This window comes from Hippocampus zosterae, chromosome 7 (assembly GCF_025434085.1).
Source record: "Hippocampus zosterae strain Florida chromosome 7, ASM2543408v3, whole genome shotgun sequence".
Lineage (NCBI taxonomy): Eukaryota > Metazoa > Chordata > Actinopteri > Syngnathiformes > Syngnathidae > Hippocampus > Hippocampus zosterae.
The window spans coordinates 19,617,576-19,644,328 of NC_067457.1; the positions used below are offsets into that span (position 1 = coordinate 19,617,576).

The window sequence follows — 26,753 nt, forward strand, 5'->3', positions numbered from 1 at the left end:
GTTTCACCGCATTTTGAATCCTACCGTGCTCTAAAATGGAAGAAATATTGTCTCGGTTCAGAGTAAATTCCACGCAATACAGAAAAGAAGACTTCTTAAATAAAAAAATAAAAACAATAGACCCTGACTTCTGACTTAACAGTCACGTTCGTCATTTATTAGCATAGCAATTCTTGTAGCGGATATCAAAATCTAAAAGGGAGGTTAAAACGATTGATTCCAGTACATTCCATGTGCAAGGTAGTGTCATACAAACCGACTGGACATGAATGCGAAGCAACAGAAAATCTCCTGGGAGGAGAGTCGGGATCATTTTTTTTTTTGGTTCCCTGTTGGGGATCCCGCTTGTGCCGCCCGACAAAACCGGCACTACCTCGTATAATACAGAAGCGCTATCCTAAAGTCTTGCATTCGTCAAGGTAAAAAAATACATTATTTTGGTATTGATACATTCATATGAATATAAAAGTCTGAAATATTGTGCATTTCTACGTGAATATTGCCTTTGTTCCTCCCCCTGTGAGAAAACTACGTCGTTGCCGCAAAACCCTTAATCGGAATTCGACGTGGACCCCCAACTAATTCATTATGGGTCCGCTCCAACAAACAGGGATGCATCTGACGACTTTCGGCTTTGAAATGACCTGGCTGCTTTCAAAAAGCAACCCACATCCAATAAAGAGGCAACGGTAAATGTCACGTTTGGTTATTAAAGCGGTGTTTCATTTCAATAGAAGGATAAAACGGCGAGCTGGTTTCCCCTCGTCGGGACATGCGGCATATGTGAATGTGCGTCTACGGGTACTACGCAAAAAAGTGCATGCAGAGAGAAAAGGAAAGCGAGGAGGACAGAGACAGAGTTGGCAAAGTGGGGGAAAGCTTGGGAAAGAGCCAGAGAGGGAGAGGCAAAGCCTGCTTTGTGTGACAGATGACAGCAGCCCCCCCCACCCCGCTCGAGTTGCTCAAGGCCAACGGTAGCCAGCACCTGACTCGACTCCCCCCTTCCCCGAGGACCAGTGGTAAAAGCGCACAATATGTCCGGCCTCTTGTTCCTCATTCCTCCAACGCGGTGGATAATTAGGACCAATCGGGGTGGCGGCAAGGGGGGGGGGGGGGTCCTTGGGAAAGAGCGGTGAGACTTGGGGAGGAGGGTTGGTTGGCTGAAGATGGCTTCTGTCACAAAATGCTCGCCTCCACTCAAGACCCCCCCCCCCCCTGTAAAGGGTTCCTCAGAGGTATTGTCTTTCATAGCCTTCGTTTTGACAGCGCGGGAGCACACCTGCTTCATTTTGGCCCTGAAAAAGGTATAAAATCGTGGAGTCCAATAATAAAATCGCACGGCTAGAAAAGGTGGACCGTGTGTCTATTGCTTCAAAATTGTAAGGTGCCTCAGGGGTTAGTTGGGTGGTAGAAGAGGGGTGCGGGGAGGGGTCTGGTTTGTTTGCCATCAACCTTTCAACCCTGTCGTAATAAACCGCTAAATCGCTACGAGCTAATGCTAACAACTCATTTGTTTTCATGCAAGTGGATTTTGTCAAAGCAAAACGTGACCTTGCCTCCCTGCAAAATATTATCATCCAATGATGTGATCATTCCCAGAAAAAAAAAATTGCGGAGAGAACTGCTACAAACTCTTCGTTTGGTTCTGGTAGATCTGCATGAGTCCACACTGAGGCGAGCGCCCGGAGCTCCACTGAGGGTTTGCGCCACTCCCGTCCTGCGGAGGTGCAGCGCGTACCCTTGACCTGATAGACGTAGAAAAGCCGTCTTTGCATCGGTGGGTCTCCGGTGAGCTGAAGGGCGAGGAAGACACGCGTGCCTCTGCCATGATGGAGGAGGGTTGCGCTTGAAAGGGACTGGGGGCGTACCCGAGCTGCGGCGTCTCCCGGGGCGTAAGCGTCCGGATAGAGGGAGTGTGAGAAGAAGAGGGAGGGCGAGGGTAGCACGGAGGAGGGTCAGCGTGGGGCAAGTGAATGCGTCGCGAGGAGCACGCCGGTGTTGTTTGGGGCCCGGATGACATCAGGGTCTCCATGAGCCGGGCCATCCGCTTCATCACCTGGCCCAGGTCCGCTACTTCCCTGCCTAGGTTTAGCACCTGCCGGTTCAAACAAAAACAACACGTGAAAGCTCACGTGTGCTCGAACGAACCTCCCTCACGTCAGTCAATCTATCAGACGTCAACATGAACGCTCTCGGCTCCGATGTCATTCACGTAGCAAACGAATGGCCATTAATGATATGTGTGGCGAGGCGGGGAGGTGCCGCGCCCCTGCGTGTCGACAGAGGGCCATGAAGCCGTGCCAAGGCGCCATCTGGTTCTGCCGGTTGGGGCGCTCGTTGCCATTCATCAGGTCAATCATGCGTAGCCGGCGACCGGGGAGAGAGAGAGAGAGAGAACATCAGCCCTCCCGGCATCACCCACGAGCGCGGGTGGGAAGCGAGATGACCGCTCAGTTATGACCGACGCTCGACGGCCACAATATTAGGGACACCCGCAGAGGCATCCTCGGCCCGGATAAAGACAATGCTTAGACCGACGTTGTTGTTCAGGTACGTGGCGGACATGTTCCAGATGTTTAGGTGATCACAAAGCCCAAACCCAAAGTCGGCCTCCGATAAAAACAGAAACGGTGAGAGCGACAGTTTGATCTGACACGCCGTCAATACGCTGGCTGTTCTGCTTCGCCGCCTCAGGGAAGGCGAATTGCGAGAAGTGGTCAGCCCTGCGAGCGGCAAGCATAATCATATGAGCTGCTAAGCGGCACCGGTCCCAAACGTGAGGCACGCCTGGACTTTCTCATGGGATCGATTGCAATGCTTGTTTGGGGACACTTCCTCTTTGTTTTGAGCACCGTCTGCGGATGTTCGATTTGCGCGCGCGCACACACTTGCCTGTTGGTTGAGGTGTCGGAGTTGTCCTCTGGTGTCCTCCGCTTTTGCCGCTAATTCCGCCGTGCTGATGTGTGGCATTTCTGTGACATAAAAAAAGTTAGAAATCAGTCCCAGGAGTGCTGACGTGTTTTTTTTTTTTTAAACAGCATCTGGCAGTGAGAAATTCCAAAAAGCCGCATTAATCATCCCGAAACGGGCCAAGAAGGCAAGTATGCATTTCCACGCAACTGTGCACGAGATGGATTGAGCGATGCGGGGCACCTGTGGTGGACGCTGAGGCACTGGTGGGGTCGTTGTCATGGCAACCGCGGTGGCAAGAGAAGCCAGGGAAGGGCAGCGAACTTTCCGTCCCGCCGGCGTCCTCTGTTCCGTCCACTATTCTGCACGGAGGAAATAACGGGTGAGCGTATTTGCGGCAGGCTGAGGCGTGAGCTGTGATTTTTTTTTGCAGCTTTCATTTCAACAAGTGAAAACTTGAAGTTTAGGTTCCTTTCTTCATCGCCTTTGACCTCAAAAACAATAACTCAAAAAAATGCTCCTGGTTCACCGTTGTAGGAATCTCATTTTGGCTTTTGTTGTCACCTTCCTCGGCACTTTGACGTGAACCGAGGCAAGACAGCTGCCGGCTTTCATTTTCTTTTCCTGTCCCTCATCAATGTGTGTGTGTGTGTGGGGGGGGGGGGGGGGGCGTGTATGTTACATGATGATAAATTGCTGAGCACAGACTATAAACATCCTTGTCTCTCTTGGTCGCAACAACGAAATGGTTCGCCTGCAATTTTTGTCTGCGGCAATCGATAGCACCAAGGTGGGGCACCACACTCCCACCGCCTCAGTCCGGCTGACTTTCGGAAAGTCGGCGCCGTTTTCGGGAGCGTCGTCATTTGAAAACAGCTCTCGAAAAAAAAAAAATACAATAAAAACTCTTGTCTGATTTGAGTGACAAACAAAATCGATATTATATTCAATTCTCATGAGAGCGCATTGTGAAAAGCCTCCGATTTTATCGCGATCCAAACTCACCTGGGGCTCAGGTCGGAAGGGCTTAGAGTCACCGGTGCGATACCCGGACTCATCGCGTGAGACTTTTCAGAGCTCCGTCCTGCGCTTCCACGATTGGCTTGGCCCATTGGAGTCGACCCAGCGGCGCCCGTGAGGGTCATCGCTCTGCTCTGCTCCGACGACAGACAATCGTCATCTTCCCTCATGTCCCTGTCACGTGCCCCCCGGGCCTCGGCGAGAAGCGCGCAACCCCGAACGAGTCGCCCATTCCTTTTCACACCTGGCTGGGAACGGAGGGGAAAAAAAATCAAGTCACGTCACGACCTTCATTTTGGAATATTTAAGAAGAAAAAAAATTCACAATGCGGAATCAGATTTGATTGATTTCATGGGAAATGTGTGAAGGCACGAATCCATTTTGAATCGCATCAACCTGCGCTAAGTGACCTCTAAGCGCACGTTGATGCGCAGAGGAGACAAAGAAGTGCATATGAAAATTCAACCCCGGGATGATCTGCATATGATCATTCAACCCCGGGAGAAAGTGCTGACACTTTGGGTCCTGTTTTGTTTGCGCGAGTAGCACATTTTGATGAAGCCTCCAGTACTGTAATCAGGGGTTATGCTGAAGACCCAAATATTGATTGACCCAACACTCTGAGAAAAAAAAATGGTCCAAGCACAAAGTTCAAGAATGCTTCATTGATTTTTTTTCTCCTTACTTTATTAAACTGAAGGTGCAGCCTGAGTGCTAATTGACCCAACATCGCAATAACAAAGTCATCCACCCCCCCTCGCCATTATTTGTGGTGTGGTACCTGAGGATCAAGAGCTGCGGTGGAGAGTCGAGCCTTCACCTGGAAGACAGCCAGAGAGGGAAAATGTGCCTTTCAAAAAAAAAAAAAAAAAGGAGCAATCAGCCAGTATCAGCTTGCTATCTTCGTTGGCTACATCAATAAGCTAGCAACGTGATCTGGGCAAAAGTCTCGGCACACGCCTCTTATCAGTTAATTCATCCGCCTCTAAAACAGACCCCCCCCTCCCCCAGCCCCCGATATCTCAATTCAATCTTGCGCTTCCAACTTTGTGAGAAGACAACACAACCGCCGCCTCATTTAGAACTTCGACCCGACTTGTCAGACTTGACTCGCTGCAAAAGCTTCCCCTCAAAAATCCCTTTGTTAGCGTTGAGGAAGCGGGCCGGCGTTGAGCGTACGCAACAAAATTCTCTCACCCGGGCTGTAGACAGGAGCCGAATTTTCAGCTGTCCGTCACTGTCACACATTGAACGTGCGCGACATTGGGATGAGAACCAAAAACTTGATCGGAACTGCAGTTTTATGGAGAGTATTGTGGTTGAGAGGAAAATGTCAGGGTGACGCATTTAACCCTTTCAAGGACAGCGGTTACTACAGTGGACAGCTTGTCATGTGGTCAGGGTTACAGGGTGCATGAAAGGGTCCGGGCGGTTTTGATTCAAATTAACGACGACAACAAGCTGCATACTTCCGTCTCCGCCCATGACTCGGCAGCTAGGCCGGGTGAAGATCTGCCACGTTCAAGACGGTCGCTCAACAGAAGCATGATTCGCTTCAAAGACGAAAGCTAGGGCAGAGCTGCAGCTTGAGCGTAGATGACACAACAGGGGGTTGCTAGCGTTAGCTTTTTGAGAAAAGGGCACAAATATTTTCAGCCCGGTTTTCAAGAAAAGTACTTTTGCATTTCGTCTTTGGGAGCGGTTTGCTTTCACGCGCTTACAATATTATCGCTTACAATGTACTTTTTTGGGCAAATACACCCCACCCTCATTTTTTTTTGATGAACATTTGGGCCTACTACACCGCTGTATTTTCATGTTGGTCATTATGGCGGTGCTTGGAATTTTCAAGTTGAATTCAATTGTGGTCCCTTGGCCCTATAAAAGGGCTCCAAAACCATTTTCTACCCATTCCCACGTTGTCCAATCCTCCAACATTGAATTCGGTATCAGTCGGCATGACTCACGTGTGACTCTTGTCCCTCCCTCAGGTTGTAGGTGAGATCCTGCTGGATGTCCTGGACAAAATGATTCGAGTACTCCGGATAGAGATCCAGCACTTCGTACAGACCCTTCAAGTTAATACACTGCAGGTCGCAGTAGGTCAGCGCTTTCACATCCGCGTTGGTTTTGATCACTCTGTCGTCTAAGGAGAGGTTGGCTCCAATCAGATCTCCCTTACCTTGCTCATTGGACACACAGATGGGGCATATCAGATGAGGGGAGATTGCAGGAGGTGCCAAAGAAGACAGAAACAACAACAATACACCAACAAATCTCTGATCGCACCCCCCCCCCCACCTGCCCAACCCCCAAAAAAATCATCACGCTCCTCGAAGACATTTTTCACGTATTCCTCTTTCCAACCTTCTCCAATTTTTACTTCCTCTCTAACGCTTTCCAAGTTCTGTCCTCGATTGACTTTGCTACACCGCAATTAAGTTATCCTCACCGAGAAGGGAATCAACACACACACACACACACACACACACACGTCACGCATAATAAACAATATTTTTCTTGATTCAAGGCAAGATGCTGTTCCTCGCAGATGTTTGTGGATGGAAATACTCATCCTAGGAATCAGGTTGGTTTAAATTGCGTTTCGGGTTAGCTCTGTGACTTTCGGGGAATTTTACACCGCTTCTCTCTACAAAAAAAAATAAAAAATTCACATGACTGTTACTTTGAAGTAGAAAACTGTAGGTTAACTCAATTTTTAAAAAAGATGAAACTTAGATGGTGGATTAAAAACTGACTGAGAGCAGGAAGAATAATGAATCACTTGGCACACACTTCATTATTTTGTGCCACATGATAGGTTTTAATGCATCTCCTAGTTTGTGTTTCCTCTCATTAAAGCTTCCATAAATGGTTTTGATAAAAATACACTCAGCTCTTAATTACTTTAGGCACCTTATTTTTTCGCAGAGTTGCATCTTTGCCAAAAGTTCTCGGCTCCTTAATGAGACGTCGCCATTTTATCGCAAACTCGTGTGCGTCGTGTTTCATCACCGCCCAAGTGATGTAAACATAACCGGTATGCGTTCGATACTCTTTGCAGTGGTTAAATCCTGCACATCAAGTAAACAAGGGGGAGTCGTATCATATCTTGCACGTCCATAGGATATAAATATGGCGTAACTGACCGAGAATTGCCAACACCATGCCGTCCTTCAGGACCTCCATGCTCCCGGAGCACACGAAGAAGATGGCCTGCAGGGCGTCGCCCTCCCGGAGGAGATACTCTCCGGGAGCACAGAAGGTGGTCTTGATGTGCAGCGACAGAGAGCGCAAGCAACCCCGGCTGGCCGAGGCGAACAGTGACAATTCCAGGATCTCTTTGTTGAGGTGCATGGTGATGTCGGAGCGGAGCTCATCCGGGAAGTCCTTCAGCAGCTGGGAAGACCACGAGAAGCAGTCGTGAAAGTTGGAGTGGATGCTTCGATTCGCGGTAGCATCAACTTGTCACATGGACAATTTTCCAGTGCGATAGAATTTTATCATTTGAAGTAACGTATTTTCCGCATGATAAGGCGCTTTGGAGTACAAGGCGCACCCTCAATGAATGGCCAATTTCAAACCGTTTTCATATTGAGGGCGCACCGCATTTTAAGGCGGAATAGAAGCCACGATAGTGACCGCGGTTGCGTTATGTATCCACTAGATGGAGCTTCGCTAAAGGGAATACAATACAATACAGCTTTGACAATTGGCTATAACGAAGCGCTTTACAGACCATTTAAAATGCTGCATCCAAGAAATCTGAATATTGATCCATGTACAAGGTGCATCGGATTATAAGGCGCACTGGCGGCTTTTGAAAAAAAATAGAATGCGTTTAAGTATAGTGCGGAAAATACGATGATTGCACACTGTTGCCACACACATCGAATAGAATCCCAAACTATCTGCTATAAGCTTTCGAAAATGTAAAACATTTAAGCGGCCTGTCTGTCTTCCCCTCCTTGTCAGGACTACAATCTGGAGCTCGACCCCCCCCCCCATAAGACTGATCAATGAGCCATCAGGGCCAAGCCGACTGTAATCAAGAAGCTCATCTTTAATTCATCTGTCTGAAATTCATCAGAATCGCTCCGTCTCGGCGTCGCGGCGCCAGGGTGACAGCTGTCTCACACGGCGCTTCGCCGCCCGGAGCCGCTGCCTGCCTCAACTCTTCCAGGCTCGGCTCAAGGTAGCAGTGAGACGCTGTTCCTCGTAAATTCATCTTGCCCATCAAAATATGTCCTTAAGTAACCTCTGTAACGGCACTCCCATCTCAACGAAAACTATTTAGAGCCCGCCAATACAAATGCAACTACAGTATTTAGCGGATGGTGACAGGTTGAAGAATCGGCTTTTTCAAATTACAAAACTGTTCAACCTACCCCCCCCCCCCAAATAAATAAATGAACGAATAAATAAATAAACAAATACATACATACATACATACATACATACAAGGAGGACAAAAGCTGATATAAGTTTATCATGCTTGACTAGCCCAAGCGATGGAACGTATTTTTTCTGCAATTCCCTTTGGCCAACCAAAGGAGATGGGACCTCTTTTGTTTGTACCTCATTACAGTCGATGCCGTTGTTGACTGACCAGGTTGTCTGAAAATACTCCAGCATTCGCTGCTTCAGGCCATGCGGCAGATGATGCACTCGAATAAAGTCCTTGAGGTCTTTGGTCCTGGTATGATACTGGGACCAGCGGGAGTACATCCTCTGGATTATGGCTGTCACGTTGCCAAAGACCAATGCGTGCATCAGCGCTGCGGGGGGGAAGAGAGGGGGGAATGAATGCATTTGATTGCGGCATGTGTATGGAAAAGTGAGTGCGGGTGACGGCGGAAGCCTCCTGGCACTTGAGAACATTTAACATTTTGCAGGAGTAAGGGAGAAAACATCCACGAGAGAAAACCCCCGCCACGATGACCTCTTTCCGCCCTCTATATGCAAACAGCAGGTCAACGAGCCGAAACCGGATCAGACTGACCCAATTCGATCGACTTGATTAATGTACCTGGAAAATTTTAGACGCGCGGCATGAAATTGTGCCGTTTCAGCGCCTTGGAGTCTCCATTCATAAATTCTACACCCGCAACATGAGGTGCACCAACAAAATCTACAATCTAATTGTATCGGTGTGTCCTCCGCATACCTCCTATGAGCATGACGCAAATGGAAAAGATTTTCTCCACGTCCGTGTTGGCCGACACGTTGCCGAAGCCCACGCTGGTGAGGCTGCTGAGGGTGAAGTAGAGAGAGGCAACGTAAACGCTGCGGATGGTGGGCCCGCTGGTGTTGGCGCTTCCGAGGGGGTAGTACGGCGACTCGAGACGCTTTGCCAGCTCGTGCAGCCATCCTGGTGTCAGATGATGTCATGGGGCGGAAAAGAAAACAGATACGTTGATATTTATATTTCCGGTGAAGGCTTCTTTACTTGTGCTGTTGCGTTTTTTTGTTGTTGTTGTTGTTTTTTGAAACAGAAGCATATCAGATGTTATGGAAGCAGAACTAATCGCCGGTCAAGCCGGAGTGAAGACATGCAGCTGATCCCTGGAGAGACTCCTGCAGACACTGATGAATGGTAATTGGATAGAAGCAACCTCACAGCCGCTTGACTTCCAACGCGCATTCGGCATCCAAAATGCATAATTAGGATACAACGCATTCATCCTGCCTCCTGTATTTTTATTTTATTTTTTTTTATGACACCGAGAGGCAGTAATTGGTCAAGAGGAATCGGCGTCATTCTCACGGCCAGACCAATGCTGACCCGGATCCGCTTACGAGGACGACAGTGAGAAGTAATTACGAGTGGCGCAGTTCATCAATACTGACGAGAAATCAGCCCGGCGGTTCTCATTATATGAGGGACCTGCGTACTGGAGGGAAAGCCTCGGGTTGAATCCGAAAAGATCGACGGAATCACACCGTTCGCTCACTTGAATCCCACAATCGCCTGTCTCCACAAAACAGCGGAATCGATAAAAATGATGATTCGTCATCATTTAAATGTAGATGCTAAAAAAAAATAAAACACCATTTGTTGCATATATTTCTCGATGCCCTTATATGGGTTCAGAATAATATTGTGTTTCCGCGCAAATCCATCACGACTATATTTTTAACACGGTATTTTCAAATGCAACCGCTTAAGAAAGAAACGCACATGCTGGTCAACGCCAAGAGAGATGACGCAGGTGATGTTTTTGTGTGGGGGCACCTCGAAGTGACGGCTGAGATGAATCTGAAATTCAAATTTTGCCATTGCTTACCGATATCCCAGTTGTAGGAGTTGGCCTCCATTTCCATTTTCCCGATGATGTACCAGATGCAGGCCATCCAATGGGCCAGCAGGGCGAACATGGACATGAGCAGGGTCAGCACCACGGTGCTGTGCTGCGAGTAGCGGTCCATTTTCTGGAGGAGGCGAAGCAAACGCAGCAGGCGCACCGTTTTTAACAAGTGCACCACAGACACCTGGTGGAAAGAGACAAAACGAGGTGGGATTAAAATCATACGTTTTGCAGATGCAGTCGTTCGTTGCGATGGAGTGGGCTGTCGGGACAAGGGTGATCGGTAACCCTTCGCATCGAAGTCGCACGGTATGTTGCAAGTATATTTGCGCGTACGGGCACCTGAGTAGGGAAGATGACAAAGTGGGACATAAATGCTATCGAAGGCGCACATACCTGCATAATGTTGCCATCTATCATCGCCAGGCATCCCACCTATGGTGAGAGGCCCTCTCTCGTCCACCAGGAAGCCGCAGAAGCGTACCTACGTTCCCTCGTACAGCGTACAAACCCTCCCCACGAGCTATAACCTGAGCAGTCTTGTTTATTTTCAATTCCTTTACAGATACCCCACTCCATACATTTATCAGTGCGGTATCCATTTGCGCTTTTCATTGTGTCTTATACTGCCCCCAGGTGGCCAGAGCACGCGCAACAGAGGGAGACTTACAAAGTGCATTGAATAGAAGCATAAAGTGTGCCAAAAATGGTTTAGTTATTGTAAATATGATTTAATTATGTAACCACTGCATGTTTTTCAAAAGTCCGATATTACAGAAATTGAAAAAAAAAACATTACACATTTTCGGTTCTGTTCAGATCTATGGCATGTTAAGGCATCCTTGTACTCTATTGTAGGCTGCTACCTCATAATGTGAGTGTCTTTTTAAAACAGAAGTGAAGGGCTGATTCGACATCTGATCATGAATGAGCGTGTTCGTGAGACGGCTTTTGGGGGAACACCTGAAGATACAGAGAGTCCCGCGAGTGAAAGTAAACGGCATCGGCAAGCAAAGTATCAGTTGGCCGGGGTCAAGGGGTGTAGGTCCGCCTAATTGCTCCACCGCCGCACTTCCCCCCCACCCGTGCACTACGCTCTCCTTAAAGGGCGTCTCGCGCTCGAGTCAAGCCGTGCAGAAAAAGTTTTAATGACGCAATAAAGTACGATTGAAAGCCTGTGTGCGTGCAATCGATAGAGAAAATCAAAGAGGCAGCGGAGCAGCAATGGGAATGATCGGCGTGAAGCTGCTGGAGAGGAATGTCGGATGGGCTTCCCCATCCAGACGCATGTCGACGGGATTCGTTAGGGCCTCTGATGGGCAAGACATTAATCATCGGCTTTTGACATCATCTATTGTTAAGGTGCCTGATAAAAAAATGTAAACAATGGGGGTTGAGCACAAAAGCCCAGAGGCTACTCACCACGCTGACTTTGAAGGCATAGAGCAGGTCAAAGGGCAAGGCGGCCACCAGGTCGATGATGAACCAGGTGGTCAGGTAGTGAAAGCAAATCTGCCGAGCGTCAAAGATCACTTGGCCCGACTTGCTGACGTAGGTGGTGCAGAAATTGAAGACAATATCTGCAGGAGAATTTTTATGTTTTTGGAATCAACAACAGCTACATTCAGAGAATGCCGACCTGGGCGAAATATTGCAACATGCTGAAACATTTGTTTTTTGTGTAATCGATGAGTGACAATTTATTTTTTCACCGTAAAGGACAAATATGGATTTTTTTTTCCATTCTTCAATGTGTACATTCTCATCCAAATTTGATGAAAATGAAAGAGCAAAGTCCCAAAGCCACAAGAATGAAAACATGAGCTCCCAGGTGGAGGTTTATAACGCACCCAAGATGAAGAGAATCTCCACGGCGATGTCACTGACGGTCGTGCTGCGGGTGAGGTCGTCGTCGTCGCCGATGAAGCAGACGTTGTACGGCACGGTCACGGCCACGTAGAAAGTGGCGAGCAGGATCAGCCAGTCCCAGCCGGCCTTGCATGTGCTATAATGCAGCAGGATGAATTTGGACTTTTTGGCATCTGCTACCTTGTACTCGGGTAATGGAGGAGGGTCGCCAAACACATTCTGGACACAAAGAAATAAAATATAAACAGAAACAAAATACAATCACAATTTACGCTAGATATGTTTTGAATGTAGAGAGGATACCAAACCATCTAATTCCATCCAACCAATGTCTGTTAGCTTAATGTACCTTATTATTAGTTTTTAATTATGTTAGCACCACAGTACGCGCTGTTCTGTTTTGAAAGTAAACACGTAGGGAGGATACCAAACCACGGCATTACCATCTAAAGTAAGTCTGCTAGCTTAATGCTAACACAAAATAGCAAACAGAAATCAGCATAGATGTTGCGGTCATTTTGGACCTTTAAACAACTACTACTTCAACACAGAGCATAAAACAATACACACGCAAATATACAGTATTTTTCCTTCTCTGTCCCGACTTCTTGTGATTAATTTTTTGGCTTTTAAGTGTTTACCCATAAATGGTAAACGCTTAGAAATTGGTGCCGTAGCGGCAGCGCAGAGGATGAACCGCAAAATAGTTGTTTAATGTAGCGTGTAAACTGTGTGTGCTCGCATCAGGTTTGATTTTCAGACATTTTATTATATCACCACCTGTCTGGTGGTCTCAAGTATTGTATTTTTTTTTGACGATATACCTTATTGAGCTTAATTTTGCTCTTCTCTCTGCTATGGAGGTGCCCAGAGACGTGGTAGAGCACGGCGTTGCTCCGCATTCGAGCTGAGCTAAACGGAGAGCTTGTTCTGATCCTGCCACGCCGTCGCTCTGCAAACACACATTGAAGTGTCCAAAATGAACAGAATTGATGAGTTTCGTCACATCGTAATTACCGTTTTTTTTCCCGCACTATAAGGAGCATCTAAAAGCAGCTTGAACAGTGCATAGTGTATACAGTCCATTCTAAGCCAATAGCAGTGGAGTGCTGGAGACGTTAGCACTGTTGCCTGGTTATGAGAAGTGGAATTCAAGGTTTAAAAAAAAAAAATCTTATCAGCTTTTAGGGTAGCCGCGTAAATGTGCAGATTTGGATTCACTGAGATTACGCTGCCAAAAAGGTATTGATCGATGTCGACGTTCTCCAACGAGGCAAGGCAACGTTCTGCGCAAGCGGTTCGACCACGATGGATGTGTTCTGCTCAATCTGGGCTATTGAAGCCATTTCGTGCACGATTGTGTCGCCGTCGTAGTGCGCGGGATGGATGGTGTGATGCGCTGAGAGTGGGACTCGGATAATAGACGGAGCGTTATTGCCGGCGCGCTCTCAACCGACTGGAAAGGACTAAGTCCTGGATTGGCTTGAGGGCAGATAAAGGCAATAACAAAGCCAGCGCTGAAGAACCGAAGTGCTAACTGCTTTTGAGTGTCCTCTTGGAAAGCGGGCGCATTTTCTAGTGCGTCGGCAAGTGCCGGCAGACCCCCAGATGAGGGGAACAGACAGGGCCCATCCATAAAGAGGCAGCGCCTTGGGGGACACGACACGGCAGGAGTGTGGAGATGGAGAAATGCTTTATTTTTAGACCTAATGAATATCCCTTTGCTGTTAGAACCATCCGTGTGGGGGGGATGGAGAAGGCGGGTGGGGTCCATCGGTGCTGCGGGAAAACATACGAGCTTGGAGGACGGAAGCATACGTTGTTCCCCCACTGCAAAGGAGCAACAGATTTCTGATCCACAAGATCATCGATTTTGTGCTGCTTTGCAATCGGGCGGGGAAAAACACCATCGCCGCGACTTTTACAAACAGAACACCAAAGTGCAAACATTTCTTACCGCTCATATTCTCATCAGAATGAGCTTGTCACCCACCGAGTCACGCCATTGGGCTTGTTTGTCGAAATCTGAGAGGGGCTTGCTGTATCAGCCAATTTCGTTTTAGGTTGAAAAGCTTTTCATCAGGGGAGCAAAAAATAACTTTGCTTTGTGGTGATGCTTCCTGCTCTGCCTTATTTACGGTAATGAGCACAATTATGCACGCAGACACACACACACACACACACACACACGCACATGCAATGACCTACTGCGTGGATAAATTTAGCCCAATGTCATTCTTGCAAACCAAAGTGACTTTGGCCAAAGATTGTCTTTTCTTCAAAACGGATCAAGGTTAACAGATGGAAAAGTTCTAAGCACAAAAATGATTTTCTTTAAAAAAGAAAAAGAAAAAACAAGCACAATGCACTTCTTGATCAGGCTCTTGAGAACCCGTCCAAGGACGTTCGCATTTTCCCTTGAACCTGTTCAGCGGTGGCAAAAGAGCACCCCCCCCTGAATGCATTCTCACCGACCTTCTTTCTTGTCCTCTTGGATGCTTTTGGCTTTAACGTCAGTGATGTTCTTGAACGAAGCCAGAAAGAGCACCACGTCGCCCTTTTCATTCTTAATTGGCACAATGTCCAACAGACACCAGAAGAGCACCCCTGAAAAGAAAAACACACCGATGAACACATTTCTTGACCACCTTTTATCGAAAGTGGCTTGGACCTGAGCGAGGATAGACGGTTCAGAAGTATTTTCGATGTAGTAACTTTGTTACTGAAAAATCTAAGCCACAACGGGAGTCATACGTTAGCACGAGCGCCGCTTACGTTGCGTCTTCGTACTTTGTCGCTTCGGTTTCGAGCGAGGAGCACACAGGGCAGCAAAACTCAACTTTTTGACAGTTGTTGAAAAACCACAAGAGGTTTTTCCTTCTCGTCTGGAGGAATAGGAATGAATGAAATGCAAATGACGTGAATCTCCCATGGAGTTTTCTCCCATCACGCTCACTCACACTCACTTGCCTGCTGATGACTCAGGCAGTGAGCGTATGTGCGCGACTCCGTGCGGCGTCGTGCACTTCGGGAGGATTTTTTTTTACACGACAGACAAGATTATTTGTGGACAACTGGCTCAGGACTCAAACCGATGCGCAACCTTTTGACTTTCAATTACATTTTCCGATATTCTGAGCGAGCTGAAAAACAAAAATCTTGGGACTTGGAATCCTTGGGTCAATGAAGAGTTTCAAGATTGCAGTGGTAGGGAACAGCAGGGTGTCGCCAGCATAACAATTAGCTTATGGGTTGGTTTCAAGCTGAGATAACAACAAAAGGACTGAAAGAGGGGGGATGTGGGGTAGGGGGGCGGGGGGTTGTAAACCGACAAACTATACATTGTGGAAACAGATAAATTGGAATTGCACTTTCGAACAAAGTGGAAAGTGCAAAGAGACAGATGTTGGAGCTGAGTAAAAAGAAATATGTGATATCAGATTACGCAGTGTGACTGGAAAAGCAACTCAAGTCAGGACCACATCTGTGATGCTATTCGTTTGGGGGGAAAAAAACTATTTTTATTATTATTATTATTATTATTTTTAATAAAACCCACAGCCATTTGACAAGTGTATATGAAATCATCCCAAAGTAAGTTTCTCTCTTGGCTCAGCTCATTTATCGACCTGCCGATTTACAGCACTTGGGGACATGTCCCCATCCACCTCCTCGACTCTTTCCGGGCAGAATATCGTGCCAGCGGTTACTTGTAACTATGTTTAATCACCAAATAATGATGGGCAGGGGGGGGGGGCAGAAAATGTCACATCATCTTTCTCTTCAGCAAATAATTGGATCCCTCCATGGCTGCTGTACATCAGTGCCAGCTTAAATGAGGCTATGTCCAAAATAGACAATGAATTCATGAATATGTACTTGGAGATACGGTTAATCCTTCTGTCCGGGCACTCCTCAATAGCACAAGTTAGGATATGACATTTTGAGTGCAATCTAAAAAGATGAACAAGACTGGACAAAAGACTGCAAATGAGAGATTTTGTCATAATCATCAATTTCTGACCAAACTCTCCAAAATGACAACAGCTGAACAACCCACGACTTACCTGTCTTACTGTAAAACATGATCTCATCCTTGAACTCCTTGCGCCCCTCCAAGGCGTCGTCGATGCTGATGATGATATTTTCACTGGTCTCGGGGCCGTAGAGGAACTTACACGCGCAACTCTTTTGCATGACTTCCGCCCTGGAGAAGCCTGTGAGCTCACAGAAGCCATCTGAGCAGTAGACGATGGGGAAGCCTTTGGACACCTGAGCGTTGGCCAGAATGAAATTACTGTCTGGAGGAGGAAAAGAATGGGAGTGGGGGGTCACTTGAGACTATAAGTGACCGTAATTCAATGACCAAGATCCATCCATCATTGCGGAAATTTCCCATAAAAGTGAGACCATATGAAGACATTTAAAAATCTTACACCTGCGACAAACTAAAATAAAAAAACACACAATTGTTGGCACGCTCTTAAGCTTTTTAAAACACGTTGTAACCATATTTCAAAATACACACATACAAACAATGACAAGGCTAAAATATATAGGAAACACTAAACATTTCGTAGTGTCTGTGTCCATAAAGTTCACTGTCAAACCAAACAGAAGACAAAGAGAAGTACACTTTGAGTGTTGAAAATAAAAACAGAGCTTCGCCTTACAGCCCGCGAGCTTAATGCTAACACATAACGCAGTAGACGGGGCTAATAAAATGCACTTGTCTCACACACATTGTTACAAACCTTTAAGCAATGAATATTAGAATACAAACGGTGGACTGTGAATAAAAACGAACGTTATGGCGGCTTACTGAGGACTGGAAACGGTTCCGTGGATTGCACAGCTATAATTACAATGCTTGCTAATTCAGTACCCGTGTTGACATGTCACTCTATTTTGCATGACCTGGCAGCAAAAAAGGACTGGTGTAAAAATAAAAAAAATAAAACATGTACAATAAATACAATAATTTGTTATACAGACTAATTATTGATTTCGTTTGTTTAAAAAAATATGGGAAGAGGATGAGGAAAAATAATAATTTCATATTAAATCGGAGGGCGGCCCGGCAGTCCAGTGGTTAGCACGTCGGCTTCACAGTGCAGAGGTACCGGGTTCGATACCAGCTCCGGCTTACCTGTGTGGAGTTTGCATGTTCTCCCCGGGCCTGCGTGGGTTTTCTCCGGGTGCTCCGGTTTCCTCCCACATTCCAAAAATATGCATGGCAGGCTGATTGAACACTCTAAATTGTCCCTAGGTGTGAGCGTGGTTTGTTGTTCGTCTCTGTGTGCCCTGCGATTGGCTGGCAACCGATTCAGGGTGTCCCCCGCCTACTGCCCGGTGACGGCTGGGATGGGCTCCAGCACCCCCCCCCCCGCGACCCTAGTGAGGATCAAGCGGCTCGGAAGATGAATGAATGAATGAATATTAAATCGGAATCGCAATACTGAAGAGAATTAAAACACACACACACACAATTATTGCATATTATTCTTCAAAATGGTCCACACCTAATTTATGAATAATAATATGTGCTTTGGCTTTTCATGTTATGTGGATGTTGATACAAGAGTGTGTTAAAAACGTTCATCGTGGCCTCTAAATCGCATACAGTACGGACCCCCCCTTGCCCCCCGACTCAAAATCAATTGATTCAACCCTATTACACAAGACAGGAGTTGTAACCCGATAATATTCATTGGCATGAGTCATCCTGCAAAGGGACTTGTTCTCATAATTTCTATTTTCTGCATCAATAATTTCAATCCCACCCCCCACCCAGACCCCTTACAACGCACTGGTATTTAATTGTTTTATGTTGCACGTCAGGCTTTGTTGAAGGAAAACACCTAAAACTATGTGTGGGAATATCGCAAGTGGAGAATAAAGGCCTTGTATTTGTCCCTCATGAGTTTGTGTTCTCTCAAAAGCTCTCCACGCTTGTGGGAACCACATCAAAATATGAATGGATGAATGGATGTCGTGTTCAGGTGTGCGGGGCACTAATAGGTACAACCTACGTCGGCCAGAGAAAACTGCAGCCAGTTGAGACAGATACATCTGATGGACAGATACTGGAGGAAAGAAAATAGATATATCGATAGAAACGTACCAACCGTAGCCACAGCCTTCATAAACGAATAAAATCCAGTGACATAGAAGATAGAGGAGGGAAGCACAAGCCAGGAATGTTTTGTCAGCAGCAGTACACGGGCCAGACAGCTGGTCAAAAGGCGCTCACTGCATTGGGACCGGCTGTCAGTTGTGAGGCCCCTCAGGCTCCTGATGGTAAGCAAAGACCAACAGGAGCGAGGGCCCGAGGCCTGTTTGATGGCAGCCTCATGTGCGTGAGAGACAAACCTCGACAGGAAACGAATGCTTACAACGAACTTGCCGCAGTGCTGTGTAATACAGAGAGGTTTAAAAAGGCTTAGCATACAATCTTCAAACCGCTGGGTCAAAAGTAACCTCCGCTGGGTGAAATGGCTAACCCGGTGCTGGGTCCAAAAGGGGCTGAGCCACAGCTGGGTTGAGGATTTGAACTTTGACCCTGGGTTTGTTACAAGGGGTGAAAATAAAGCTACTTTTAATACCAACATTTTAAAGATGAGCCATTGAAACTGCTGCCTTGACAATAATCAAATTTGTTTAAAAAAATGTAAAAAAATTGAGTGACCCACTACTTTGGTCAATTTGACCCGACTTTGAGTTGTTTTTAATGAAAACAACCCCGCATTTTTTGGGTGTGCACCAATGTGTTTATAATGGGGGGGACTCTCTGTAGCCCGGTAGTCCAGTAAAACTAGTAAAATTGTCCTTAGGTGTGAGTGTGAGCGTGGATGGTTGTTCGTCTCTGTGTGCCCTGTGATTGGCTGGCAACCAATTCAGGGTGTCCCCCGCCTGCTGCCCGAAGACAGCTGGGATAGGCTCCAGCACCCCCCGCGACCCTAGTGAGGATCGAGCGGCTCGGAAGATGAATGAATGAATAAAATAAAATACAACAATAACATAATCAAATCAAAAGTAACAAATGACTGGGTTACATTTGGCCCCTTTTCTGGTTCCTAATATCCTCCGCACAAATCCCGCCTCCTCCTCCTCCCAGCTACATGCCAACTGCAGTTTTTGAGCCGTCTGCCTCAAAATTCTTCATTTTTCACCTCCACCTTTTGGAATTCCAGCAGAGTAGCCATCCTCTGCAGATCATTTACTGTCTCCCCCCCCCCCCCCCCCCACTTCCCTCTATGCACATACACCTTCTCGCAGCGCAGAGCTTGAGATCATTTGCTTTGACCGCTTCCTTTCACTTAGAAAACACTTGAATCATCTCCTTGCCACACTTTTCTACCCCACTTAGCCTCTCCCTCCTTTTTTCCCCCTCTTCATCATCTCCAATTTTCCACAAACTCACTCTCCCTCTTCCCCTCATCCCCCCTCTGAATCTCTTTAACCTAATTGTTCTGATGTGGAAGCCCATATATCATTTCCAATCGTGCTCCCAATAGTGCCTGACAACTGTTGAGGAAAACCCCTCAGGACCGGCGAAGAAAGTCGGGACGGTGGCAAATGCGCGAGAGGAAAGAGGAAAGAACAATGCCAAAAAAAAAAAAAAGGACGACGAGAGATTGGCATGCAGTCTTTTTTTTTCCTCCCCCATTATCGGCTCAAATGATGCAATATAAATCCCAAAAAGTGAAACCTCCCAAGCGTAGCGCCCTTAAAGTTGTGCAAATTGGAGTGTAGCCAAAATGCTTGGACAAAACAGGTCAAACCAAAAACGTTTTCAAGCATCATCGAGTGTGACATCACGTGAGATTTCAGCAAAAGCCAAATGCGGATTTTGCTTTTTCTTTGGCTTCCTTCTTCAACTGCTCGTTCTCTCACAGTCATGTTCCATCTAAAAGGAAATCTACCTGGATGGAAACGTGGAAGAAACTTTTACAAATAATTATACCTCTTCCGTTCATAAATATTTCAATGTGGACGATGCTTAATAATGAATTTCAATCTCCCGATCCCCAATATCAGTTTACTCCTTGATAATATAAATGTTTGATGATGGCAACAAATTGAAGAATGAGGTCAGGTAGCCTTACATACTCTGCAGTCATGAGTCATACGCTCTGTGAACATCCCAAACAACAACAAAAAAAAGTGCCCAAAATGCTTGTTTTGAATCATACTTTCAAGCAGGCCAGATTTGAAAATTAATTCTTTGGAGCATTATGTGTCAGTTTTACAGCAAACACCACCAGAGTGTGACAACTAAACACAATTACCGTACATTTTTTTTATTAAAGAATACAAAATCCATTTGAATACATAAAATATATTGACAAAAAGACAAATATATTGTCACAAACAGTGCGCTTTTTTTCAAAACGAACACATTTCACTTCTACAGCAGTAACCGTGCCTGTCACTTTCCGTCGGCGTAAAAAGCAGGATCCCAACAGATGACTTTCAAAAATTTAATTACATTAGATATAAATGCCTTAGACCAAAATAGTTATTCACTGCACACACCCCCCACACACACACAAAAAAAACAAAACAAAATAGCTATGGAGTACATACAGTCTCGTTTAAAGTGTGCAGCAAGGGTAAAATTCTGATTAATAAATTAATAATGTCAAAACAGGCATTCACAAGCGGTGATATTATGGCAAGTCTACGCTCCGGCACAGCGGCGCTTTTTTTTTTTAAACCCTGTTTCTTCTAAAGACAACAGGCTTCATATTAAGTGGGATTTGGAGAAAATAGAAGCAGCCGAGCCAATCCATTGGCAGGAAATGAGAGCCCGCCACCCCCCCTCCCCCAAGACCTCCCATGTGTACCCTGCAGTACGACAGTCAATGATGATTGATTACACCCTCGCAGGCTCATACACTACACTCATTTCTTCCTTGTGTCCTCGCTCCCTGCCTGCCCACGGGCAACTTTAGATCTGCCATCGCACAATTTGGCTTCATCCCATTCTTGGAACACAGAAACCAGAAGTCCTACAGAAGCCAATGTGGGAATTAATCGATCAATTAATTAATTAATTAATTGGTGGATTGATTGATTAATTAAACGGATCGACTCCAAAGAGTGCGGGCAACCTTGTGGAAGATCCTGATAAGGGCCATTCTTAAATTTAAAAAAAAAAATCACACTTAGGAATGAGCTCAGACTCTTTCTTTCTGCGGGTTCGAAGGTCAACGCTTGAGTATATGCCACTCAACACCTCAATCTCAGCCAGCTAGAAGGATCCCAAGGGAGATAGATTCCTTTATTGTCCGAGATACTCTGATGAGTTTTTACAGGCGGCCGGAGTGGTCATTATAAAGTGGGGGGGGGGGGGGGGGATCCCCACAGAATCTTATTAACTACTTCATTAGAGTTGCTTCATTGAACAAAAGTTTGGTATGGGAGAGTTAAACTGGTTCCTTTGTGGCCTTCTGTTCAAAGACAGAGACAAATGAGCTTTTTTTGGTGCGCATTCGCAGCAAGTTGCATGACGCACGAAAGCAAAAAAGTGCTGAAAACGCATCTCGCTTTCACTTTTGGGTCCTGGGTGACTTTGACTCTTTTACGCAGCAGACGCGCTGCTTCTTTTGGTTCACAAACAAGCGCCGTGGAGCTCACCGCTAAAGTTTTTTTGATTGCGATGATAAAAGAAAAGTAGCCACCAAAAAAGGAAGTGGGACTCAAGAGTGGTCCAAGTGTGGCACACGCAAAGGCGACGTACATTCCGGGATACTTTATTCAAGCCTCGATTACAATAAAGTGTCAGCTGGATTTGGGGGGGGGGGGGGTGTCTAATATGGACTTTGTCTCCCCACCGAATAAGTCTTCTCTGCCGCTGCTGTTGCAGTAATGACGCCAACGCAGACACGTGCAGCAGCAATTGGATTTTGCGTTGTCAAGAATCTGGAAGCAATCATTTCAGCGGCCTGACATTTACTTACATTTGCATCCTAACAACTTGCTTTAAGGCTTATTTCATCCCGTCCACGTGGAATTTTATCAATTCCTACAATCATTTTGTGGTAATTAAATGTCAGATTATATCAATTTATGACAACGGTCGCAAGCCGGGAGTTTCGTCAATCTTTCATCGGGACGAATTTTGGGGACAATCGCTGAAAAAAAAAAGCCATTGTGACTGACTGAAGTAAATTAGCATCAAACGGAGTTCGTCAAATTGCTTCAAAAATACGCATCATGAGCACTCTATTTCCTCAGGAAAGTGATAGAATAAATCTTTGTACAATTTACCTCAAATTGGACAGATTTTCCAAGATGGCGATCCAAAAATGGCGGAGTAGCTCAAATTGAGTTTAACAGTCCAAAAACAGGATGTAGCTTGGTGTCTCCTCTGACCTTTTACTTCTTCTTGAGTTTTCAGGGTGGCAAGGAACTTTCAACTGCATTACTGCCACCTACTGGTAAGAACTGTTAACGAGGTGTGCCCCAAACCTCTTGTCGCCTTTTTTTCCCAACATTTGTCCAAAATCCAGTTTCAATTTCCTCTTACTACCCAGCACACATCACATATTACAATCCTGAAAGACATTCAACAGGACCGAAATAATAATCCTCAAAAGTATTGATGAACACATCAAGTGGTGCGCTAACGTTCTTTTGATTTTGTCACACATTGTGCGGTGATTCTATTCACAAAGGCGTCCTTCAAGGGATCTAAAGTGCTGGCAATTAAAGCGGCTTGCCCATTCAAGCAGTTTATATGATTTCGGCGGCGGTGACATTCATCAGCGTTATTTCACAGAGCATCGAGTGATCAGTGCCTTTTCACAGCTCTCAATATAAATCTCGCTTGCCACTACTTTCATGACACTGAAGCGACTTTTATAGCCAAGCAACTAAATCTCACAAAAGTATACTGTAGGTTGTAAAAGTTTACAGTTTAACCCCTTGCGTGCACCAATAGTGATTGTTGACGCAGCTAAAGTGCTTCCCTCGGCCCTCTAGGTTCCTATTCTTTGCCCGTGACCTCGGTGAATTGTACACGAAATAAACTGAATGAGAATAATGATAAGATAAAAGATATAGCGCAAAAGCTCTGATCACAAGCTGCAATTGCAGACTGCTGATCACTAACAACTTCCGGTGACGCAGGTCACGCGCCACCGTAGGTTTAAGATTTACCTGCTGTCATGTTCCGTTTGTAGTTAGATTCGATGGGACTTTAATTTTGGCAAAACAAACCGGAAGTACCTTGTCATGTTCCGTATTTGGTTAGATTCTACGGCACTTTAATTTTGGTAACACAAACCGGAAGTACCTAGTCCAGTGAAGACCTCGTGGTTTCGTGCTAGCTGTAGTCATCGTTTCTCGTTTTCTTCTTGAGTATATGCCTTGGAAAGCATCGTCTTTTTACAAAAAAAAATCTAAGGAAAAAGAAACTAAAGCTCCATCTCAACATTGTGGATCCTTGGTCTTTTTTCATTGTTCGCTATCTGTCTATCTGTTCACGTCTCGGACACGGACAAGTAGGACAGAATACCTGCTTTATTTTGTTTCATTTTTTAAATCAGTTTTGTGAAAATGAGACGGAAAGGCTAATTAGAGTGCAGTGTACGTTAAAAACATATATATTACTAACATGTACAAACACACACAAATGGTTGGTTTTTTTCCTCCTCTACACCCCTCGAGGGCGGCCCGGTAGTCCAGTGGTTAGCACGTCGGCTTCACAGTGCAGAGGTACCGGGTTCGATTCCAGCCGGCCTCCCTGTGTGGAGTTTGCATGTTCTCCCCGGGCCTGCGTGGGTTTTCTCCGGGTGCTCCGGTTTCCTCCCACATTCCAAAAACATGCGTGGCAGGCTGATTGAACACTCTAAATTGTCCCTAGGTGTGAGTGTGAGTGCGAATGGTTGTTTGTTTCTGTGTGCCCTGCGGTTGGCTGGCAACAGATTCAGGGTGTCCCCCGCCTACTGCCCGAAGACAGCTGGGATAGGCTCCAGCACCCCCCGCGACCCTAGTGAGGATCAAGCGGCTCGGAAGATGAATGAATGAGTGAATGAATACACCCCTCGAGAGCAACTTGGGAAGTCAGCGATCTACCGGTCGATCGCGATCGTCGTAATGGGCACCCCCCCTTGGTTTTGATCGCTTAGCGTCCATTTATCATGTTTTTTCCCCCAAGTCTGATAGGCCTGCTTGGGCCTCAGGTGAGGTCGAAGCGGGGGTTGCATAGAACCTCTTTCGATTCGTTTCCCGGCAAGGCAATCACAGCCCCCTCTGCCTCGACCCCATCTTCCAGTTCAAATTCACTGTTCATTTGCTTCCTTCCCGCTCAAGGACAACACTCGCTTGACAAACCAATGCGCTGTAGGTCCCGGAACAATTCCCCAGCGTGAGAAAAGAGCTACTGGCCGGGCGACTAATGGCTCCACGTGTAGTTGGCTTGGAGTCATTGTATGATGCTGAAGCTGCAGAATGTTAGGTAGAGGGAAATAAAGACCAGGTTGGGAATGGTGCGAATGCACAGAAGTAGAGGTGGGGTTGCAGGGGGGTCAGGCGCTATACCTTTTTCAATTGGAAATACTGCTGCGCCGCGTTTCTTTTCATACAACTCCCTTGTTGTCGTAGAATATTTGGCATACGCCATCTTATATTGGCATGCAAATTCAGCCTATTCACCTTTTCAACTGAGCAGACTTCCTCTTGTTGGCATTCTTTTCGAAACGTGGTATTTATTTATTGCGGTAAGTTTGGGCATTTTTGGACTGCGAAATGATGATCTCATGTTAACTTCCAGGATATTGTTCTCGGATGAAAATGGGTGCACTCCGAAATGTCATGTTGCAAAGGTTGCAGTGGTAACATAAATGAAAACACGTTCTAAAATATTGGACCACAAAGTATTCGACGCGATGAAATTGGTGATACAACGTGAACAAATTGGGCATCATAAGCCTTCCCAAACTCCGTCACATAAACGGAAAAACGTCAGGTCACCGCATTCAATAACATCATGTGTATACAAGACGGTCAAACAAATCCAGCAATAGGGAAAGGCTGCCTTTGTTGCTGTACAATTAATTGTGATAGATGCTCTTGTTTGTTTAAAACCTGCGGGACTTGTCGGATACAAAGGCTCGCAAAAAAGAGTGTGTAGCCTGTGTGCTACTGTCCATGGTGCTGATCACTAACAATGATATAAACCATCAACCAACTCCTGAACGCCAGTCACAAAGCAGCAGAGGAGAATCTGAAGTATATGAAAACACTCAACTAATAAAGTTACAAAAACTAAAAAATATATAGTTTGGATGGATAGTTTAAGATTTTTTGTTTTTTGTACATGCATGTCATGGCGCATGGTACCACATCTGCCTCAGTTTGAGTTATGCGGTGAGCATCCATCCACTCATCCATCTTTTATTTGTACAAGCTGGAAGCCTATCCCAGCTGACTTCTGGTGAAAGACGGACTCTAAACCCTCGACTGATCGCCATTCAATCACAGAGACAGACAAGGATGTGCACTCACATTCATAACATCAGAATTGTGAACCGGCGTGGACTGCACTGAAGTCAGTTACCATTTACAAGTTACCATTGTGGATTTTTTTTTGTGGAAAGGGCACCAAAAATCTTTTGTAATTTATTGTTTAAAAAAACAAAACGGATTATATTGTATATCTTTTTTTTTTATTATTTTGGATGAAATAGAATTTTTTGTTTGTTGCCAACTAGTAAGAATCGACACAGAAACTCTAAAAAAAAATAAAATAAAAGCAGCTTTTCTTCTCATAAATGTGTGGTGCTCTCTGCAGGTGTGCACGTAAACATGCTTGTTATGATTTGGGGAAATACGGCAATGAATGCTAATATGAATAACACTCTCACAAGCAATAATAAAAGATTGACAAAATACCATCAGTCATCATTCAAGTGTTAACTACCTCACCACAGTCTCCAGCCAGCGTGTTATTATAATATCCCATGCCAGGATAATCGAATAACATTCCCGAAAGTCACAGGACATATTCGAGAACAGCTCAAATATCCAGCGCATGTTTCAATGTACAATTAAAAAAAAGCAAACTTACGAGTGCCATCAAAGCGCGTTGCTATAGTGTCCAGAAAGGTGTTCTGCGGTGCTAATAATCCCTTCATCACAGGCATTTTCCCTGCTTGGTATCGAAGTCCCCATCAAACTGAGTGGAGAAGTCGTCCTAACGTGTGAAGTGCACCCTTGAAAGGTTTTGGAGCTGCATGCGCTCGACGAGGCACTCGCTAGAATGCGACGCTTGGCAGGGGAGCTGCGCTGAGAAGCGCGCACCGGGTGCGTCTGGAAGCTTCAGTTCGCGTGCGTCAAGGAAAAGAGCTGAGGTGAAGCACGCGCAGGTGAGGGGCGGGTAATAGCCGAGGGGGACGACGGTGACGGGGTGAGAGACTGCCTGTCAGCGGGTGCCATTATTGTCAAATGGCTTCAATGATCGTCTGTCCGCAGCGTGCAAGGCTGCGAGACAGGCATCACTCTCACTTTTCTCTGCTTGCGCACACATCCCGAGTCCCGAGCAAAAACTTTTCTACCTCGCGGCTTCCATGCATTCAATCGTATCGCGAATAAGCTATGCATAAATGAGCTCGATGTACAAGCCACTTTATGAGGCA

At 46.0% G+C, this 26,753-nt stretch overlaps 1 protein-coding gene across 3 annotated transcripts; it reads right to left on the reverse strand.

Annotated features, from left to right (window-relative positions):
• Positions 1-128: 128 nt before the first annotated feature.
• kcnh8 (potassium voltage-gated channel, subfamily H (eag-related), member 8) lies at positions 129-26,682 on the reverse strand. 3 transcript variants are annotated; one of them, XM_052071579.1, is made up of 16 exons: positions 26,186-26,682; positions 16,176-16,409; positions 14,584-14,715; positions 12,933-13,060; positions 12,090-12,327; positions 11,662-11,819; positions 10,219-10,423; positions 9,099-9,302; positions 8,510-8,709; positions 7,081-7,330; positions 5,899-6,113; positions 4,713-4,751; positions 3,916-4,178; positions 3,154-3,272; positions 2,893-2,972; positions 129-2,095 (listed from the first exon to the last, which is right to left on the reverse strand). In XM_052071579.1, the coding sequence occupies exons 1-16, from the start codon at positions 26,259-26,261 to the stop codon at positions 1,625-1,627; spliced, it is 3,012 nt and encodes a 1,003-aa protein (XP_051927539.1). In that variant the 5' UTR covers positions 26,262-26,682; the 3' UTR covers positions 129-1,624. The 3 variants fall into 3 exon arrangements, with proteins under 3 accessions (XP_051927539.1, XP_051927538.1, XP_051927537.1); XM_052071578.1 differs by lacking the exons at positions 129-2,095; positions 26,186-26,682 and adding an exon at positions 22,384-23,054 and having other exon boundaries at positions 2,584-2,972; positions 4,713-4,781; XM_052071577.1 differs by lacking the exon at positions 129-2,095 and having other exon boundaries at positions 2,740-2,972; positions 4,713-4,781.
• Positions 26,683-26,753: the final 71 nt, after the last annotated feature.

Excerpts from the sequence above, each read along its gene's own strand:
- kcnh8 (XM_052071579.1), bottom strand. The coding sequence starts at position 26,261 with ATGCCTGTGATGAAGGGATTATTAGCACCGCAGAACACCTTTCTGGAC. Across the intron at positions 8,710-9,098 it reads TTGCGTCATGCTCATAGGAG|CGCTGATGCACGCATTGGTC; the intron begins GTATGCGGAGGA and ends TCCCCCCCGCAG. Across the intron at positions 6,114-7,080 it reads CATGGTGTTGGCAATTCTCG|GTAAGGGAGATCTGATTGGA; the intron begins GTCAGTTACGCC and ends CCAATGAGCAAG.